This window comes from Chiloscyllium plagiosum, unplaced genomic scaffold, assembly GCF_037043375.1.
Source record: "Chiloscyllium plagiosum isolate Xiang-an unplaced genomic scaffold, Cpla_swu_hap1 HiC_scaffold_43, whole genome shotgun sequence".
NCBI lineage: Eukaryota > Metazoa > Chordata > Chondrichthyes > Orectolobiformes > Hemiscylliidae > Chiloscyllium > Chiloscyllium plagiosum.
In genome coordinates, this window is record NW_028270181.1 from 22145682 (window position 1) to 22167706 (window position 22025).

At 42.0% G+C, this 22025-nt stretch overlaps 1 protein-coding gene across 12 annotated transcripts in view; it reads left to right on the top strand.

The window, feature by feature from the left end:
* Positions 1-22025, top strand: part of ptpn20 (protein tyrosine phosphatase non-receptor type 20) — a 440815-nt gene that overhangs the window by 227358 nt on the left and 191432 nt on the right. For all 12 annotated transcript variants that reach the window (XM_087982468.1, XM_087982474.1, XM_087982476.1 and 9 more), the window contains 6 exons: positions 543-635; positions 5661-5768; positions 5853-5969; positions 6966-7156; positions 12585-12665; positions 21819-21912. In XM_087982468.1, coding sequence (XP_087838594.1) covers positions 543-635; positions 5661-5768; positions 5853-5969; positions 6966-7156; positions 12585-12665; positions 21819-21912 — 684 coding nt within the window. The remainder of the gene's footprint in view (positions 1-542; positions 636-5660; positions 5769-5852; positions 5970-6965; positions 7157-12584; positions 12666-21818; positions 21913-22025) is intronic.

Here is a 22025-nt window from a genome sequence, read left to right on the forward strand (position 1 = left end):
TATAACATATTGCAGAGCAAAGGCAGGTACTGAATCAGGGAAGGAGACAGCAGGGTGCAGAAGTAGATTTGAAGAACAGCCGAAAAGGGAGGAGGGAGTTGGAGAGTGGAGATCCAGACGGTTGAAAGGTAAATCAGTGGAAATGGAAGACACACAAAAGACCAGAATTGAGGTATCTTCGATTATTGATTCTTTTTCTTAACTACTCACACATAGGATGTGGGCATCACTGGCCAGGCCAGCATTTACCACCCAACGTTTATACCCAGCGGGCAGTTAAGAGTCAACCATATTGCTGTTCATTTGGATCCAGGCCGGGTAAATGTTTTTATGCCAATTGACAGTGACATGGTCACCATCAGAAAAGCTTCCCTTTCCCCCAGATTTTTAATGAATTAAAATTTCGCCATTGGCCGTGATGGGATTTGAAACCTTGCCCCCGAGAGTATTAAGCTGGGCTTAACCTATTCAGTTTTAATTAACATATAGCAATGTCGGTGTTGTTTTCTTTCTGGCATCTCACAAGTACCTTTTATTCACAGGGGCATCCGAAAACAAACTGGACACTGAGATGACTATACCTGAGAGGGAGATTGTCTTTGTGACTCTGAAGAAAGATCCCAAAGTTGGTTTTGGTATGTTAAATAATTGACCTTCATCTTATTTATCAGATTTTCCTATTGGCCTAAAGATTACTGTTAAAATAATGTTGCTCCCACCAGCTCTTATTTATGCATAAATGATGCAAGAAATTCAGGCAAGGGCAGGCACACATTAAAATGCAGAACTCCAAAAGTTGCAAACCGGGTTATGCTGCTCTAACATAACCTTCATGAAAATATTATCTTCTTGCTGGCTGAGCATGCATATCAGTGAATAGCGAGGGGTAGATATGAGCCAAATTTACCACAAAGATTTACATAAGGACATCTGAACCTGGAGCAATTCAGCCCCTATTCTGCCATTTAATACAATCCTGGTTCATCCTCTCTCAGCCTCAACTCCACCTTCCCTGCCCATTCCTCATGACCTTCAACCCATTACTAATTAAAAATCTGTCAATCTCCACCTTAAATTTACTCAATGTCCTGGCATCCACCACATTCTTGAATTACCTTGAATTAAGGCAGACAGTTTAAAATATAACCTTATGGAATCAAATGTCATAAGAAATCTCATTCCTTCAGCTATGGGGGAACTGCAGATTATATTGCTTTAAAAAAACCTATTTCCCATTTCTCTCTCTCTTATTCCAATCCACTCTTGCCTTTCTCCAAATTTCTGTTGAATTCACCATTTTACATTAGACAGCCCTGTTCAAACTGTGCACTATTTCAAACATTGGAGACTGATTGGTTAAGAAGATGTGCAATTGCTTCCTGTGTATTGTGTGTAGCTGCTTTTAAGCCCGAAGTGCTATAATGTGAATGAGGACACCTTTCTGGTCTAATTAGAAGAATCTTGTTGAGTAAACAATGAGTTCTGAGGAAGGGCCACTCTACCTGAAATGTTACCTCTGATTTCTCTCCAGAGATACTGCCAGACCTGCTGAGCTTTTCTAGCAATTTCTGTTTTTGTTTCTGATTTACAGCATCAACAGTTCTTTCTGATCTTGTGAAGTTTATTGCCTCACTGCAAGCATTTACAGATATGAACTACATTCCTCAGAGACTGTTGGGTCAAAATCCTGCAATTCCTTCCCTACTAGTGCTCTGAGTATCCCTTCAACACATAGACTGTAGCAGTTCAAATAGGCAATTCATCAGCACTTTCTCCAGGGCACTTAGGGATGGACAGTAAACTGGCCTAGCCAGTAATCCCCTGATCCCCTGAACAAAAAGTCTGACAAAGTGACGATAAGACTCCTTTAATTTTGGAACTGTTTTGTCCCTAACATTATATTCATGTCCTCCAGGCGAACACCACTCATCAAGAAAAATTAATCATCTCCAGGATCTGTTCTTCTTCATTCCATAAACATAAAAAGCAAACGACACCTCGTCGTAATTAGAATGGAACATGATCGATCATTGCATAGGATTTGTTTCGGTTTTGAAGGCATATCATTAATTTAAGAATTAGAGTAAACCTTTCCCAATCAGAGACAGCACTGGTCAGATATTCTACGTGGTAGGAAGCCAATCAACAGTTTAATATAAACGTGCAATCATTTTTCCTTGAGATTGCTGTTTATTTTAAACAGTGACAAGTTAAGTACATTTTTCCTTCATTGAAGCCTTTCAAGTGTAATGACTTCACCTCTAAGCCTTTGGGTAAATTAGTCTATGACTAAATTGATTAACTGTTGCTTAGGTCTCTCTGGAGGCCAGATCCGATTTATAACTATTTGTCTCAACATATCCAGTACAAACAATAAATATATTTTCACGAAAACCAATAAATTATACAGGAAGTGGTATGTAATGTGCATGGGTTTGTCTCTTGTGTAGCCTAACCCTTTCTGTACCCACAGGGAAAGGTCTGTGAAGAAATATTTGCCATCAGGCTCCTGACTGATTTATTGAAAGTCATGGTTGAGTTGAGAGACTGCATTGCAGATTATGCACTGTGCTGCTCAACCTGTCAAGATTCAAGCACTCCAAGTGTGATTCACAACCCTTGGCTTAAAAATGTGACCCCTTTTAATTATTCCCCTCAGTACACAGGGACCTGGGGAAATGGTGGCATTCAGGTAATATCATTGGGCTAGTAATCCAGTTAATTCTCTGCAGGGATGAGTTCAAATCCCACCAAGTCAGCTGGTGAAGTTTAAATGCAGTTAATTAAATCTGGAATTGAAAGCTGGTCTATGTGCTGAAGCATTCATCAACTTTTGCAAAAATGCAGTCTAGTTCACAAATGCCCCTTCAGGGAAGGCAATCTGCTCTTCTTACCTGGTCTGGCTTTTATGTGGCTTCAGATTCATAGTGATGTGTGAGCCTTAATTGCCCTCCTTCTTTCGGATTACATCCATGTCTTGCGACATTGTCCCACTTTAAAGACCTGTTTGGTTTATGATTTTATAAATCTCTATAAAGTCACCTCTCAGCCTCTGATGCTTCGGAGAGTTGTTTCTTCTGTTAAATATGTGCAGGTTACAACAAATTGCATTCATCTAATTCCTTCAGCATTATATAGTTTCACAAGTTAAAACTCCAAACTGAATCAAAGGAGGAGTCATCAGGGCACAAAAGTAGATTCCTTAAAAGCGGGAGGGGGAGACAGTTGAGGAGGGGAGTGAATCTGTTGTTCTTACCTGCTCTGGCTTACATGTGACTCCAGACTCACAGCAGTTTGGGTGAGCCTTAACAGCCAACAACCCGTAAAAAGGATTTTTAAAAAGCCTCCAGCCGTGTTTTAATGAAACATTTTCGGAATTAATAATATTTGGAGGTGAGTCTCAAGCTAATTGTTGAACAATCAGAAAGACCTTGGAGTTCAGATTCATAGCTCCTTGCAAGTGGAATCGCAGGTAGATAGGGTAGGAAAGAAGACATCTAGTACCCTTGCTTTTATTGGTCAGAGCATTGAGTATAGGAGTTAGGAGGTCATGTTGCGGCTGTACAGGACATTGGTTAGGCCACTGTTGGAATATTGCGTGCAATTCTAGTCTCCTTCCTATCGGAAAGATGTTGTGAAACTTGAAAGGATTCGGAAAAGATTTACAAGGATGTTGCCAGGGTTAGTGGTTTTGAGCAATAGGGAGAGGCTGAACAGGTTAGGGCTGTTTTCCCTAGAGCGTCAGAGGCTGAGGGGTGACGTTATAGAGGTTTATAAAAACATGAGGGGCATGAATAGGATAAATAGGCAAGGTCTATTCCCCAGGGTGGGGGAGTTCAAAACTAGAGGGCATAGATTTAAGATGGAAGGGGAAAGACTTAAAAGGGACCTAAGGGGCAACATTTTCATTCAGAGGGCGGTGCGTGTATGGAATGAGCTGCCAGAGGAAGTGTTGGAGACTGGTACATTACAATGTTTAAAAGGCACCTGGATGGGTATATGAAAGGTTTTAGAGGGATATGGGCCAAATGCTGGCAAATGGGACGAGATTATTTAGGATATATCAGTTGGACTGAAGGTTATGTGTCTGTGCTGTACACCTCTTTGACTCTATCCCATGTAAAGGATTTCTAAAAAAATCTCCAACCAATTTTACTCTGTGTGAAATAATGAAACATTTTCTGAGGTAATAAAATATTCAGAGGTTAGTCTCAAGCTACTTGCTCCTAAATGGTAAGGTTTAATGAAGAGTCATTGCTTGGTTCTGGTCATGTGAAAGATAGGAGAGATATGAAAGGCCTGATTTTAATTCATGAGGATGGACTGGGGAGCTGGTACAAAAGCGGTGAGGTGAATGACAAATGATTGTAATCTTTGTACTATGGGAGTCAAGAGATTTTAATTGTCAGGGACTGTCTAGGTTGATCTCACTGGGCTCCAGTTCAAAGAGAAACAGATTATCGAGCAGCAGGAGGCTGCCACTGAGGACTGACTGGGAGAAAGTGGGGACTGCAGATTCTGGAGATCAGAGTCGGAGGGTGTAGGGCTGGAAAAGCACAGCCAGTCCAGCAGCAGCCGAGGAGCAGGGGAGTCGGCGTTTCGAGCATATTCCTGATGAAGAGCTTATTCTTGAAACATCGACTCTTCTGCTCCTCAGATACTGCCTGACCGACTGTGCTTTTCCAGCGCCACACTTTTTGACTCTGGGGACTGACGGCAGGATAGATAAGGTACTTGGGTAATGGGCTGTGGGGAAGTTTGAGAGGGCTGCCCAGTCTGAGGTAAAGCTGTGGTAGACTCCTTGGGGCTGTGGGGTAGAAGGCCAAAGCTTTTCTTCCGAGGCTTAGGAGCTGAGGTTCAATTTCTCACCCGCTGTTTCTGCCCGGCTGGGAAAACCAAACAAGGTCAAGCCAAAAAACAGAAATTGCTGGAGAAACTGAGTAGGTGTAGCAGCATTATGGAGAGAGAAAGACAGAGTTAATGTTTTGAGTCTGGTGACTCGATTCTGACAAAGGGTCACTGGACTCAATACGTTAACTGTGTCCTCCTCTCAGTCCTTTTCTCTAAGTCTGAGAAATGCTTGAGAAATGTTGATGCGGTGAAGTGAATAAGTTGTAATAAGCGAGTGAGGAAAATTTGCAATGCATTGCGTCATTTCTCTGTCTCTGAGCCAAAGGTCCAGGTTTGACTTTCATGGTGGGATTGGCTGGCCAAAGATAGCATTCATAACGTGATCACAGCAGGTTATTTACCTGTATGTAGAAGATTGAGTGACTCTCTTAATCAGTCAGGCTTGACTACAGCATGTGGTGACAGGGTGCCGAACTGTTCTGGGAAAAAACTAGCCCTGGAAACAAATGTAAGTGTGTGCTTTGTCGGTCTCATATGCCACTAGGCACAGGGGAGAACCCAGGAAGAACTGAGGGAGTAAATGTATACGGAGCATCAGATTTACAGAATCCTCAAAATTGTAATGGTGTGGAAGGAGTCCACTTGGCCCTCTTTCTGTTTCTTTTACTGAGTGCCAATATTCTCACATCCCATGCACCATTTCTGTCCAAATAGTCATCCAGTTCTCTCTTGAATTTCTCAGTTGAAGTTGCCTTTCACTACAGTTCCAGCCAGTGCATTCCAGATCCTAACTCTGCCCTTCTTTGCAGGATTTCAGATTGTTGGAGGAGAGCGCACTGGGAAATTAGACCTGGGGATCTTTATTACATCAATCACACCAGGAGGCCCAGCAGACAAAGATGGACGTGTTAAAGAAGGTGACCACCAATTCTTGAAAGCGTTTTGTCATCAAATTCCACTCTTCTCTGTTCAAATTATTTTCCCCTTTGTGACTCTTGCAGGAGGACGTCTGATCTCAGTGAATAAAGAGAGCCTGGAGGGGGTCACTTTCAGAACTGCAGCGGAGATTCTACAGAACGCCCCCGATGAAGTAACACTCATCATCTCTCAGCCAAAAGGTATTTGTGCTTTTTGTTTTTTGCTGTAACCAGCGAGAGAACAAACACCCTCTTGCCGTGCTTGTGCAATGGATAACCTTTGGTGAGAAGCAGTGGTGGAGGTGCCGATTAGGCTAACATTTACAACCCCTTTCTAATTATCCAGTAGGCAACTAAGAATCAACCGCAGTGCTGTGGGTCTGGAGTCACAAACAAGCCAGACCTAATATGGTTGGCAGATATTCCCCTAAAGGGCAGTAGTGAGCCAGATAGGCTTTTGTGACCATGACAACACATTCACCAACAGACTAGTTTCCAATTCAAGGTTTGTACTGACTTCAAATTTCACTATCTGACATGGAGAGATTTGACCTTATGGCCCCAGAATGTTAGGCTGGATTTCGGCGTTACCAGTCGTGGCATTACCACTGCCATGACACTCCATCTTTTTGTTTGTTATCACCTTGCAATTTGATGACTTTTATTGTGTGTTTTACAACCAATGAGGAAGAATGTTTAAAGCACCATGTCTTAGGATGACAAAACCCCTTGAACTCTCTATTGATTTTTTTTTAAGACTTGCAGGGAGAAAGTGGAAACTATCTTAGAATCATCATCCATATAGATTGAAGGGAGAGTGTAAGAGACACATTTTCTGTCCCGCAGTAAAGCAGAGAAAAGTAAATGAAGTAACATTTAAAAAGGATGAGGGTGAATATTAAAAATCAACATGCAATAAGATTTGAGGAAATAAAAGATAGAGGAATGGAATCTTCAGAGAGCTAGTACAGAGACAATGGGCCAAATGGTCTGCAAGATTCTGTGATAATAATAATATGTCAGATCCAATTTAAAGTTGCAATATTAAATTTTAGTTACAGTTACCTTACACATGTAATGTCTGCAGCTTTAACATAGTAGAGCCAGAGGTGAAAGCCATTGTGTTCATGAGTAAAAGGCTTTACTCATAGCAGGATTGTTTCTGCCACTTACTAATGTGTTGACCCTGTGACTTAGACCCACACAAGACTACTTGGATGGGCGCTGCAAATTTAAGAAGTAAAGTCAGTAGCTCAGTGAGCTCACAGCACCGTCGGCATGGTAACTCGTCTGCAAGAGAACAAGGCCTCAATCATGAAGTGTGTGCTCCTGAGGTGACTCCAGTGATGGGTGGGCCATCTGACCACATTCATTTTGTGAAAAAGAAGGTAAACCCAGCTCAACTAACCAAAGTAAAGGAATACCTTCAGGTTAAAATCGAAGACTGTTCTTTTCTAATTTTGTGCACATGCCAATATTTGATTGGCTGTTCATTTGCTGTGACGGATGGTAAATTTAAGGTTGGTGAGCATAGAGTCCCATTTCCTTTGTTTCCCCAGGCTTTTCAGTGGGTGTGCAGTTTTTGATCCAATTTTTGCTAATGCCACAGAACAATGTCTCAGTTCTGCCCATTGTGAGCAGTAAGGAGGTCGCAATTGTTACTGCAGTCAATTCCGCATCAAATCAGTGCCTCTGTGCAGCGTTAGACATGTCTGTTAAATGCTGATTGACATTATCTCTCTCGTTTAATGTCATGTTGGAATATCAGACCAGGAGGCGGCCATTCAGCCATTCAAACCTGTTCTGCCTCCATTTAATTAGGTCACAGTTGAGCTACGTCTCAAATACTGATTCCGTAACCCTTATTACATGGGCTAACAAAAGGCTATCAGGGAGATGCAGTACAAGTTAGAACAGAATTAGGTATTTTCACCCTTCACGTCTGCTTTGCAGAAAGATCTGTTTGTGTACCAAATTCCACATTGACATGCCATCTCAGTCTGCATTTCCTGCTCACTCCTATTTGCCCAGAGGGCAGTTAAGAGTCAAACATATCACTGTGAGTGTGGGGTCATATGTAGGCCAGGACAGGTAAGGACAGCAGATTTCCTTCCTTAAAGAGCATTAGTGAACAAGATCATAGAATCTGTATAGTGCAGATGGAAACTATTTGACCCATAGACTCTTCACTGACCCTCTGCAGAGCATCCCACTGAAAACAAATTCATCCTCGTAACCCCACATTTACCACAGCTAATCCACCCAGCCTGCACATCCCTGGGCAATAGAGGGCAATTTAGCGTGGCCAATCCACTTAACCGGCACGTTTTTGATCAGTGGGAGGAAACCAGAGCACCCAGAGGAAACCCATGCAGACGCTGGGAGAATGTGCAAACCCCACACAGACAGTCGCCTGAGGGTGGAATCGAACCTGGGACAGTGGTGCTGTGAGGCAGCAGTGCTAACCACGTGCCACCCAGTGGGTTTTGGTAACAAATTCACGGGTAGCCACATGGTCACTATTAGACTAGCATTTTATTTCTGACTCTTTATTTATTGGAATCAAATTTCACCAGTTGGCATGGTAGGATTCAAGCCCGAGTCATCAGAACATTAAGCTGAGGTACTGGATTGTCAGTCCAGTCTCATTACCGCTACACCACAGCCTTCCCCTTGCCAGCAAGAATCCATCTAGCTCCACCTTATAAATATTAAAGGACCCCCATCACTACTGCATTCTGAGGCAGAGCTCTGCGAAGAAACTTGCCCTCATGTCAGCCCTCAAAGGTGATGCCTGAACGTGAAACACGGAAGTGCCTTGTTCAACTTTTGATGTCGCACGTTAGTGGAGTTAGTCACTTCTACTAGCCAGTGATGTTCAGAGGAATGGGGCAAGTACAGCAGGAAGGCTCATCATAGTACAGACCGCCAGGTGAGGCTGTGCACCCAGCATTTGGGACCTGAACCAGAGACCATTCCAGGTGTTTCAGTCACCATCTGATGTGATTTTGTCTGCTGGGGAGGCCATCCAACGACAGGAACATAGAGCAATACAGCCCAGAACAGGCCCTTCAGCCCTCGATGTTGCGCCGACCAGTGAACTATTCTCAGCTCGTCCCTCTACACTATCCCAAAATCATCCATGTGCTTATCAAAGGATTGTTTAAATCTCCCTAATGTGGCTGAGTTGACTACATTAGCAGGTAGGGCATTCCACGCCCTTACCACTCTCTGCGTAAAGAACCTGCCTCTGACACCTGTCTTAAATCTATCACCCCTCAAATTTGTAGTTATGCCCCCTCGTACACGCTGACGTCATCATCCTAGGAAAAAGAAGTAGGACCTCACTTTGTATCTCAAGTCCTCTCACCTGCAGAGCCTTTGGTTTTGATCTTCATGTCATCATTGTCTACGGGAATAGTGCTGGAAGACTGGAGGATAACAAATGCTGTTCCCTTGTTCAAGAATGGGAGTAGAGACAACCCTGGCAATTATAGACCAGTGAGCCTTACTTTGGTTGTGGATAAAGTGTTGGACAAGGTTATAAGAGATGGGATTTATAATCATCTTGAAAGGAATAAGTTGATTAGGGATAGTCAACATGGTTTTGTGAAGGGTAGGTCGTGCCTCACAAACCTTATTGAGTTCTTTGAGAAGGTGAACAAGCAGGTGGATGAGGGTAAAGCAGTTGCTGTGATGTATATGGATTTCAGTAAGACATTTGATAAGGTTCCCCACGGTTGGCTATTGCACAAAATACGGAGGCATGGGATTGAGGGTGATTTAGCGGTTTGGGTCAGAAATTGGTGAGCTGAAAGAAGACAGAAGGTGGTGGTTGATGGGAAATATTCATCCTGGAGTTCAGTTACTAGTGGGGTACCGCAAGGATCTGTTTTGGTGCCACTGCTGTTTGTCATTTTTATAAATGACCTGGATGAGGGCTTAGAAGGATGGGTTAATAAATTTGCAGATGACACTAAGGTTGGTGGAGTTGTTGATATTGTTGATGGATGTTGTAGGTTACAGAAGAACACAGATAAGCTGCAGAGCTGGGCTGAGAGGTAGCAATGGAGTTTAATGTGGAAAAGTGTGAGGTTATTTACTTTGGAAGGATCAGCAGCAATGCAGAGTACTGGGTTAATGGTAAGATTCTTGGTAGTTTAGATGAACAGAGAGATCTTGGTGTCCATGTAGCTTTCCTCGCTGACATTTTTCCAGCCAATAATACCACCAGCCAAAACCAAAAGAGGTCAACTGCTGTTTTCAGTGGTGCCTAAGGGAGCACAAGCGACATTGTGCTGGACTAAATGACGTGCAAACCAACACTAATGGTAACTAGTCAGGCAAGACTCACTCAGGAGGTCCATCGAAGAGATTCAGAGTTACTCCCTCTAGTGAAGACAGAGCCCTGTAGCTCTTGACTCAACACAATAGCCTTTCCATGCCTAGCTTGCCAAGACCTTTCGGGATCCTACAAATATCAATCACCCTCACTCTTCCAAACTCCAGTGGGAACAAGACCAGTCTGTTTAACCCATCCCCATAAGACAGTCCAACATTGCAGCTATTAATCTAGTAAGCCTCCTCTGAACCTCTTCCAATGCATTTACTGCCTTCCACACAGTACTTGAGATGTCGTTTTCTCAATGCACCGTAGAACTGAAAAAAAAAACAATTGCGCAAAGAAACCAAGAATCATGTTTATTTGCGGAATTGAATTTTCATGGAGTGTCCTCACTTGTTGAGCTGTGCTGAAGTCATAGTCAGTGTGTTGCTGGTAAAGTGCAGCAGGTCGGGCAACATCCAAGGAGCAGGAGAATCGACATTTCAGGCAGGACCCCTTCTTGGGGCTTGTGTCCGAAACGTCGACTCTCCTGCTCCTTGGATGCTGCCTGACCTGCTGTGCTTTTCCAGCACCACACTCTCGACTCTGACCTCCAGCATCTGCAGTCCTCACTTTCTCCTGAACCTGGAGATAGAGCTTTTGAATATTTTAAGGCAGTAACTTATTAATAACTGCAAATACAAGGCACATTTTGTTTTTAATTAACCGAATTCTTGAAGCCACTGCAGGTTGAACTAATGCTCCATCTAGATCGTATTCTGTTCGGACTCGCCCGCAAGGACCCCGATATTGCCCTCTCAGCAAATTAAATGCTGTCTAGGGTGTAGGTTTGCTCGCTGAGCTGTAGGTTTGATATCCAGACGTTTCATTACCTGGCTAGGTAACATCATCAGTGGCGACCTCCAAGTGAAGCGAAGCTGTTGTCTCCTGCTTTCTATTTATATCTTTCTCCTGGATGGGCTTCCGGGGGTTTATGGTGATGTCATTTCCTGTTCGTTTTCTGAGGGGTTGATAGATGGCATCTAGATCTATGCGTTTGTTTATGGCATTGTGGTTGGAGTGCCAGGCCTCTAGGAATTCTCTGGCATGTCTTTGCTTAGCCTGTCCCAGGATAGATGTGTTGCCCCAGTCGAAATGGTGGGTTTTTTCATCTGTGTGTAGGGCTACGAGGGAGAGAGGGTCGAGTCTTTTTGTGGCTAGCTGGTGTTCGTGTATCCTGGTGGCTAACTTTCTTCCTGTTTATCTAGTCCGGTAGATGGACTTTCATCTACAAAATTCCATGCAAGGACAGCCACAAACACTACGTAGGACAAACAGGAAGAAGGTTGGCCACCAGGATACACGAACACCAGCTAGCCACAAAAAGACACGACTCTCTCTCCCTCGTAGCCCTACACATGGAGGAAAAAAAGCACCATTTCGACTGGGACAACACATCTATCCTGGGACAGGCTAAGCAAAGACATGCCAGAGAATTCCTAGAGGCCTGGCACTCCAACCACAACGCCATAAACAAACACATAGATCTAGATACCATCTATCAACCGCTCAGAAAACGAACAGGAAATGACATCACCACAAACGCCTGGAACCCCATCCAGGACAAACATATAAATAGAAAGCAGGAGAGAACAGCTTCGCTTCACTTGGAGGTCGCCACTGATGTTACCTAGCCAGGTAATGAAGCGTCAGGATATCAAACCTACAGCTCAGCGAGCAAACCTACACCTGAAACCTCAACCTGAGCTACAAACCTTCACAAACCTTGCAAAAATGCTGTCTTCCCATTGCCTGAAATCACCCCACTGCCAATGTAATTTCAGTGAATCCTACCTCTCCCTCCCACAAGCACTTGTTGCTCCAGGACTCTTGACATTATAATTTATGGAGGAATTGTTTCTGATTGACATTGAATGCAGTGGAAATAGGTGATGTGGAGCAGTTTCTACCATTGCAGTCAGCAGGCAAGTTGTCTAATATCTCAATAAATACTACTCAGTAAGTGCTACTGACATAAATCACTTTCCCTCCCCTAATGACTTTAAAATGTCAGAGAGGTTGGTAGAAGTTAATAGCATGTAATGTATAATGGATATATTTCATGGTAATTGGAGGAAGGTTTAGGGGAGATGTCAGAGGTAGGTTCTTTACTCAGAGAGTGGTGAGTGCATGGAATGCAATGCCAGCAGTGGTAGTTGAATCAGATTCATTAGGGACATTTCAGCGACTCTTGGATAGGCACATGGAAGATAACACAATGAAGGTTATGTAGGTTATCTGATTTTAGAGCAGGATAACTCCCTGGCACAACATCGAGGGCCAAAGGACTTGTACTGTGCTGTACTATTCTATGTTCTATGTAACTTTCTTGGCTTATTAATACACATAGGAGAAAAATTATTTTAGTGTGACAGGCAATTACAGCCAATACTTTGTGATTTAATTAACAAAATGGTACTGAAACATTGCAGATGCCACAGGAGTTGAAACCAGGAGACAGATATTCTGTGGAGCTGACCAAGATAGATGGAAGCCTTGGAGTCAGTGTCACAGTAAGTGTTAAAATGTTTACTTTTACCGCACATGATTATACTAGAATATTCATAATAGTGGGTGGGGAATTTTTAAAAAATAAGCATGTTTCTGAAATAACTCTACAGAGGCCGGTATCCCATCATGAAATCACCCTTTGTTTCCATGTGGAAAGTCCTGGTCACTGATCAAGTGTTCCCAGAACAGACAAGTTGGACAGAAGGGTCTGTTTCCGTTCTGTATGCCGCTATGACTCAGAGCCAGCTCTCAGAGTGAACAGAACCTCTGGCATTCCTGTTTATATCTGTCAGCCAGGCTCTCTGATTAGATTACGTTAACAGCCCCAATCAGGGAACTCACATTCTATAAGGTTCACCCTGCTGACCTCGTTACAATCACTTTCCCCAGGATCTTCAGACCTCCTTCAGTTTTAATATGGTTTCCAGTCAAAGTCCTTTAACTTCTAATGAATGGAAGCTTCTTGATTTTCCTTGTATCTTCTGCTGAGGTCAGCCCAAGTGTTTTTGCTGGGGGATACATGGGATTGCCTCAGGGCTGCGGCCAATGCAATTCCTATGAAGACCAGAAACAGTAATATCACAGTACTGTTACAGTGCAGAAAGAGGCTGTTTGGCCCATCATGCTTGTACTGGCATTTTAGCTTCTTACCAATCCCCTATCTTTCCCTTGTGGCCCTGTACGTTGCTTCTTGAGTAATTAACGTTGAGTAATTAACTTGATGCCCTCCCGAGTATCAGAATTGAACCTGCCTCCATGTGTAAGGCACAAGAGGAAGCTATTCAGACCCTCAGTTCTGTCTGCCAAGTCCAACATGGCTGATCTACCCTCGAATCCATGTGACTGCCTTTGCTTTTTAACCTATTGTTGACCTTGCCAGTCCAAAAAAATCCGATCTATCTCAATTTTGAAAGCACCAAATTTCCAAACTCTCCCAGTCTTAAGGGGAGAGAGTTTCAGATTTCCATTCCCCTTCCTTTGAAAAGCTGTTTTTTAAATTCAAAGCGTGATAGGGAGGAATCAAAAATATAGTAAACAAAAGAATGCAGCAGAAATTGAGAACCAGAGTAAGCAATGATAGTTATAAAGTCAAACCTTAAGGCTCTTTATTGACTGTACACAGGTTTTGCAAAAAGGTAGATGAGTTAACAGCACAAATAGAATGTGACTTGATAGCTGTTAGAGATATGTAGTTGCAGGGTGACTAACACTGAGAACTCAGTATTCAACATTCTGGAAGAATAGGCAATAATGAAAGGGAGGTGGGATAGAAAGTGTGGTGCTGGAAAAACATAGCTGGTTAGGCAGCATCTGAACAGGAGAGTCGATGTTTTGAGTATAAGCTCTTCAGAGCTTTTTGACTCTGATCTCCAACATCTGCAGTGCTCACTTTCTACATGGAGGTGGGGTAGCTTTGCTAATAAAGGCTGGTATCAGTGCAGTGGTGCGTAGTGATATAAGTGCAATAGATTGTGATGTGGAATCAGTTTGAGCAAAAATAATTAATAGGAAGGGAAAGAAGTCACAGTGCGAGTCATCTAAAAGTCCCAGAAGATTTGCCTCAATGTAGGACAACGTATAAATCACAAAATAATGGAATCATGTAAGGAGGGCACTACAGTTGTTCTGGGCGATTTTAATCTGCATATTAACTGAACACATCAGATGGGCAAGGGTAATGGAAGATTAGTTTGTAGAGTACATCAGGAATTGTCTCTTAGAGCAATACATTACAGAACCTAGACCAGACAGTTATAAGAAATATGAACAGGAGAAGGCCACTCGGCCCCTCCAGCCTGCTCTACCATTCAATAGGATCATGATTGATTCGACATTCTTCATGTCTACTTTCTTGCCCTTTCCTTGGAACCTTTAATTCCCCGACTGATCATGAATCTATCTACCTCAGCCTTAAATATAAACAAGGTCTCTGCCCCACAGCTCTCTGTGGTAAGGAGTCCCAAAGATTTACACCCTCTGAGGGAAGAAATTCCTTCTTAACTCATAAATTTGCACCCCTTCACCCTGAGACTATACCCTCTGGTCCTAGTCTTTCCCCCACGGAGAAACGTTTTCTCAGCATTTACCGTGTCAAGCCCCTTAATAATCAAACAGGTTTCAATGAGATCGCCATATTCTTATAGGCTCCAGTGAGTAGAGTTCCAACCTGTATGGTCCTTTCTCATAAGACAATCTCTCCATATTAGGGATCATTCTCGTGAACCTTTTCTGAACTGCCTGCAACGAAATGATGTATTTCCTCAAATAAAGGGACCAAAACTACTCACTGTACTCCAGATGTGGTCTCCACGGCACCTTGTACAGTTGCAGTAAGACTTCCCCACTGTTATATTCCAACCCCCTTGAAAGATTACATTACATTACATTACAGTGTGGTTTTGTGATTTATACTTTGTCCTGCATTGAGGCAAATCTTCTGGGACTTTTAGATGACTCGTGCTGTGACTTCTTTCCTTTACCTAACACTACGGGCAATTTAGCATGGCCAATTCACCTGACCTGCACATCTTTGGACAGTGGAGGAAACCGGAGCACCCGGAGGAAACCCACGCAGATACGGGGTGAATGTGCGAACTCCACACAGTCAGTCACCTGAGGCGGGATCTGAACCTGGGTCTCAGGCGCTGTGAGGCAGCAGTGCTAACCACTGTGCCACCGTGCTGCCCACTCTCAGGAAATAAGGGCCAACATTCCATTAGTCTTCCTGACAACGTGCTGCCCTTGTGTGCTAGCTTTCTGTGTTTCATGCACAAGTCCCCCCCACCAAATCCCTTTGTGATGCAGCTTGCTACAGTTTTTATTAATTTAAATAATATTCTGTTCTTTTGTTTTCCTTTCCAAATTGAAAAAGACTTCGCATTTTCCCAAATTATCCATCATTTGCTTAACTTTCAATATTTCTCTGTAAATTGTTTGTATCCCTCTCCCAACTCGTGTTTCCACCTATTTTTGTGTCATCTGCAAGTTTGTCGACAGTATATTGCTCTCTTTCACCAAGTCATGACTATATTGTGAACAGTTGTGGTACCAGCAGTTTCCTAGCCATGAACAGGGTATTTTCGATGTAGTAATGAGGTAAGATTAATAAGGGATCTTTCAGCTAGAGATCCTTGAAAGGTTAAGCAATTGGAAAATAATAAAATTTCAAATTCACTTTGAGGGAGAGCAACTGTAACCAGGCCTCAATCCAATGTCCACAACTTAGGTGAGAGCAATTATTTAATGAAGAAAGGTACAAAGAAAGAGTTGTTGGAAGCCAGTTGGGAAAATAGATGAATCAGACAGTCAGTGGATGAGCTGTGGCAAACATTCAGCCCGAGTTCATTCTGGTCATAAAGAAAGACTTGATGAGAAGGATAAACTACCTATGATTAACAAAAGTAGTCAAGGAGAGTATCCAATCAAAAGGTAAGGCGTAAATAATATTGAAAATGAATGGTAGGCCAGTGGGTTGGCAAGTTTTTTTTTAGGAACCAGCAGCAGGTGAGTATTAATCTAATAAAGAGGGAGAAAATTGATTATGAGGGTTGTGAGGGTTATGGCTTCAAGGTATTATTTTGTCCTGGTTTATTTTTAAAGAGAGATTGAACAACAGGTGTAGAGCAGCCTATAAGAAAGTAAACAATCTGTGAGGCCTTGTTTTTTTTTTAAGTTGGAACAATTGAAGCAGCCTGAATGGGTGTGGTCAAGCTCCCACAGAACCAGGGAATTTAGTTTTTGCTTTCAGCAGTTGCTGTTGGGATTGGAAGAGGTGAAAGCTATTTTTACCTTCTGTCAGTTACAGTCAAAAGCCAGAGGGTCTCTGCCTGCTACTGGAGTTGCATTTGAGGCAATCTGTATTCTGAATTTGCCTATTTCCAAGGGTGCATTTATGCGATGTTACTATATTGGAACAGTTAATTAGTAATAGTTACTCTAACTGTTATTCTAAGTTTTCCAACAAAGTTAAGTTATTCCAATTCCTTCTTACTTTAGTTGCATTAACTACAGTGGGTGAATGAAGTGAGTGCTGCTTTAAATTTGGTAGTTTGACCAGTCAACTTGCATCTGGATCTTGCATTTACCTTTAAAATAAGAAAAACGTTAGGGTCTAGATTATCTTCTGAATATTTTGAGGGGTCTGATCCATAACAGAGTAAATGAGCAATAAATATAAAAGCAAACAGCAAAAGTTTCTGTGGAAATCAGAAAAAAAGGAGAGTAGCTAAAGTAAGTGTGGTACCATGAAAGGAAATGATTGGGTGACCCCAAACATAGCTGTCTTATGAGCTTTAGGTTTGTGATAGTCTATAAATGAAAGTAGAGAGTTATATCTAGAAGAGATCAAAACCCTCTTACTTATTGCTTGAGTGGAGCATACTTTTAAATATTACGTTAACAAATCAATATCAAGACAGAATTGAAAGTGATTGTCAGGCATTTTTGCTTTCCATAACTGGAACAGCTGATTTATCCGATAATCCTTACCTCAGTTTCCTGTTGTGTTCAGGATCTGCCATAAGAATCAGTTTTAATAACTTCACAGAAGTAATCATCCTAAAATAGGAAACTGCATGACGTGTGTCATATAACAAAGCATCAGTCTTCCCTCATTCATTATCAATGTTATTTTTGCCTGCTTAAAACTGTATTTTTTTCGGTTTGGGTCTTCTGTTACAGAACCAAGGTCGAGAGTAGTGAGAGTAGCAATTTTGTTGCCTCCACAGACTAACAAACAATGATATTTTGATGTACATATGATCTTACATTTATTATTTATCTTTGTGCATTTGCGCCTGGCAAAGGTAAGGGAGAACGTTGCTGGGAAATGGAGCATTTTCTGCTTTGCATCCAGTGACCAAAGCAAGGTCAAGTATAAAACACAACGCAAAGTCTCCCAACATAGTTCTGACATGTGATTGTCAATTGTAGAAATTTGTTCGGTATTGTCTTTGTGATTGTCTTTGTCCCATGCTGTCTGCCCAGTATTTTGTATCAATGTGCTGTGAAATTGATAATACTAAAGTGTTATAAAGGAGAATACAATAGTAAAATTAAGGATCTGTGGGTTAGTTTGATCTTAGAATAGGATAAAAGGTTGGCACAACATCAAGGGCTGAAAGACCTATGTTGTGCTGTACTGTTCTATCTATGTTCTGTGTTCTAATTTTTAGAATATTGAGATTCCATTTATGTATCTCTTGTGTTAAGTGTACCATTTTGGTACAGCTGTCTGGGTGCACATCAGCCTGGTACAGCAACTCCTTTGCTTGGACCACAGAATGTTGTATGCACAGCCCAGTCCAGAAAATGTTCCTCCTTACAAAGCACAGTTAAGTCCATTTAAGAAAACAGAGATTGATTTTCAGATTTATTCAGTTCTTAATATACTGCATTGGTGCCCCTCCAGATGAAAGTTGTAGCAAAAGAAACAGTAGTTTGCTGACTTTAAGACTGGCCGTATTGTGCAACAACATTCGAGAATTATCCCAAAGGTACATTAGGAGTGAAGGAAGCTCCAAACTTAAATACTGATGAGGAGCTTATTTGCACCTTCTTAAATTCCATTCAGTATCATTCCCTGGATGGAATAACTCCACAAAGGCTGGTATCCTGTTACCAAGTCACCCTTTATTTGCATGTGCATAGTACAAGATGCTGATCCAGTTGGCTCAGAGCCAGCTCCGAGAGTGAGCAAACCCCTGACACTGCTGTTTATATCTGTCAGCCAGGACTCCCTGATTGGACCAGATTAACAGCCCCAATCAAGGAACTCATATTCTATGAGATCCACTTGACTGACCTCATTCCAATCAATACACAGAATACCACTGCAGGAGTTCCTCAGGGTAGATATTATTAATCAGCTTTCCAGACTTGTTACAATATATCTCTGGATCTGGTAGGATTTAGGCCTTCTGACCAAGAGATAAGAAGACTACCACTGCAGTACAAGAACTCAAGAGCTCCTCAGAGTAATGTCCAGGCCTAATTTAACTTCATTTGCTTCATCAATAACCTTCTGTCCATCACAAGGTCAGAAGCAGGAATGTTCACTGATGATTGTTATTCAATAGAAATCACCTATTCTTTGACCAAGTTCAAGAATACACTTTCCAATTTAAGTTTTATTCCAACCAACTACATGCTATAAAACTCAGCCACTTCCTATCTGACTGTTCTTTGTATATGTTTGAATAGACTTTTAGCAAAAACACATAAACAAAATTGAACTGAATCAAAAAGAAAACAAACAGCCCTCTAAGGCACTACATCTATTTGAAGACAATTATCTAAATATTTAATGCATCAAATAACTACACCCTGGGGTTCCTTCTCTTATTGTAGGTGCCAAATTCTCTTCGCTTCTCAAAATGATGAAAAATGTAATTTTACTCTGATTTCTCTCAGTTAAAGTTTTCTTTTTCTACTGTCACCACCCTATATCTTGGCAGTCTTACCTGTCTATTAACATTATGGCCTCTACTTTCTAGTATATTATAAATTGCCACCTTTGGGCTATGAGCATGGCTGGAAAGGAATACTTTCCAAGGAATGTTTCTGGTGTTTTGACATTTGTTCTCACAGTGTATGTTTAGCTACAACCTCAACATGTGTCAAAACTGAAAATCTGTCCATTCTCATTACTTTAGCATTGCCCAATATCTCAAATGCCAGCACAGATTGGGGAAGTTTCCAAGTAGAACTTCTGCAGTCTTAAATACCGAATGCCACAACGTCAAAGCAAAAAATTGTGGATGCTGGAAATCTAAAACAAACACAGAAAATGCTGGAGGAACTCAACGGGTCTGGCAGTGTCTGTGGAGAGAGAAACAGAATTAACATTGATTTAAGTATAGCGCCACTCTGAAGGGTCACTGGACTCAAAATATTATATCTGTTTCTCTCTCCACTGGGGCTGCCAGACTTGCTCTTATTATATGCTCTTCTATGCAATTATTTTCACTCCCCAAATCGTAAATATCTGACCACATCTCATTAGCAATCAGTAAATTAACCTTTTGATAAATTTTATCCATGAAAGTTAGCAATCTGTTCAAAGTCCTGTCAGTGTTGAAATCAGAAGTCACATGACACCAGATTATAGTCCAACAGGTTTATTTGGAATCACAAGCTTATGGAGTGCTGCTCCTTCATCAAATGCTCTGAAAGCTTGTGACTTCAGATCTTTCTGAAGCTTGCTTCTTAACATGCTTCTGTCGGGTAACGGAAGCATCAAAGTATTATGTTGTTTCCTCATTAGCAGTTACGAACAGTTACATAATTCTTTCACTCGTTATAAGCTACGCATTCAGTAATTGTACGGCAAGATTTTCAATTTTGATTCAACCATTCTCTATCCACATAGTTATTCACAAAAAGTTAAATACTTTTAGGCAAAGACCAAATATACATTTTCGAGATGGAGTTCCATTTCAAACAACCACACATCATTAACGCAGCTACCTCCTGGCTAACCCTTATTGATGTACATTTAAATAATTCATTGGCCAAAGCAAAAACTAAATTGAACCAAACGTACGTTCAATGCAATTAACTAATTAATTCATGACAACTGCTTGCAAGTATTTAGCATCATATGAAAAGAATTAAACATTAACAATGATTGCACAATGTTCAGCATCATTTATGCAACCTCAGATTCTGAATCCGTCCATGCCCATATTCAGCAAGATCTGGACAACATCCAGATTTTGGGTGAAATGTCATAATAACAAATGCCACACAAGTGCCAGGCAATAGCAAGAGAGAACCTAACCATGATGTCCCGTGATGTTCAGTGGCATTATTATTGTTGAATACCCCCACAGTCAATATCTTGGGCATTACCATTGACCAGAAACTGAACTGGACTGGACATGTAAATACTGTGGCTACAAGAGCAAGTCAAAAGCAAGGAATCTATGGCAAGTAACTCACCTCCTGACTTCCCAGTTCCTGTCCACAATCTACAAACTACAAGTCAGGAGTGCTTGGATGAGTGCAGGCCTAATAACACTCAAGAAGCTTGACATCATCCAGGACAAAGCAATACAAGTGGCACAGTGGCTTAGTGGTTAGCACTGCTGTTTCACAGTGTCAGGGTCCCAGGTTTGATTCCAGCCTTGGGCCACTGTCTGTGTGGAGTTTGCATATTATCCCTGTGTCTGTGTGGGTTTCCTCCCACAGTCCAAAGATATGCAGGTTAGATGAATTGGCCATGCTAAATTGCCAGCATGCTCAGGGATGTGTAGGTTAGGTGGATTTGTCAGGGGTAAATGTGAAGTAGTAGTATAGGAGAACAGGTTGAGGTGGGATACTCTTCGGAGGCTTGGTGTGGGCTTGTTGGGCCAAATGGCCTGTTCCCACACTGTAGGGATTCTATGAACCTATCTATTATGTACAACATCCATGCCCTCTGTCCTTTCCCATGATGCACTGTAGTAACTCACCAAGTCTCCTTGGTTAGCACTTACCCAACTCACAACCTCTACCATCCAGAAGGCCAAAGGTAGCAGATGCATGGGACACTACCATCTACACATTCCCCTCGAAGTAACACGGCACCCTGACGTAGAAGTGTAACACTGTTCCATCACTGGACCAGAATCCTGGAACTGCCTTCTTAACAACATTGTGGCTGTCCCAACCCGCCAAGGATGGCCGTGGTACAAGAAGGTAGTTCAGGCAACAAGGGATGGACAGTAGATGCTGTGCCAGCCACTGATGCCCATATGCCATGAATGAATGAAAAAAACTAAGCATTAACAATGAAGAAATGTCAACGATTGTCAAACAGAACTTTCTCCTTCATTGAGAACCTTCAACACATAATAATTATGACTTGCGGGATAGCCCGTCTGATAGTCTGAGGAAAAAACAATGACTGCAGTTGCTGGAAACCAGATTCTGGATTAGTGGTGCTGGAAAAGCACAGCAGTTCAGGCAGCATCTGAGAGCAGTAAAATCGACATTTCGGGCAAAAGCCCCTTTTGCCCGAAACGTCGATTTTACTGCTTCTCAGAGGCTGCCTGAACTGCTGTGCTTTTCCAGCACCACTAATCCAGAATGATAGCCTGAGGAGGCATATCATGTCCTAATACGAACTAGAAGGAAGTGTTCTTTTTTAATGTTTGTTCCATTGTACTCTACAGGGTGGTGTGAATACCAGTGTGAAGAATGGTGGAATCTATGTGAAGGCTATTATACCTGGAGGAGCTGCTGACTGTGATGGTCACATCAGGAAAGGTAGAGAGCAGATTTTTGTGTGAACTACTTAAGAGGATATATGACCATTTTGGATGCTAAATCTGCATGCAAAACATGAACGAACAGATATCTTCTAACATCAAAACACAGGG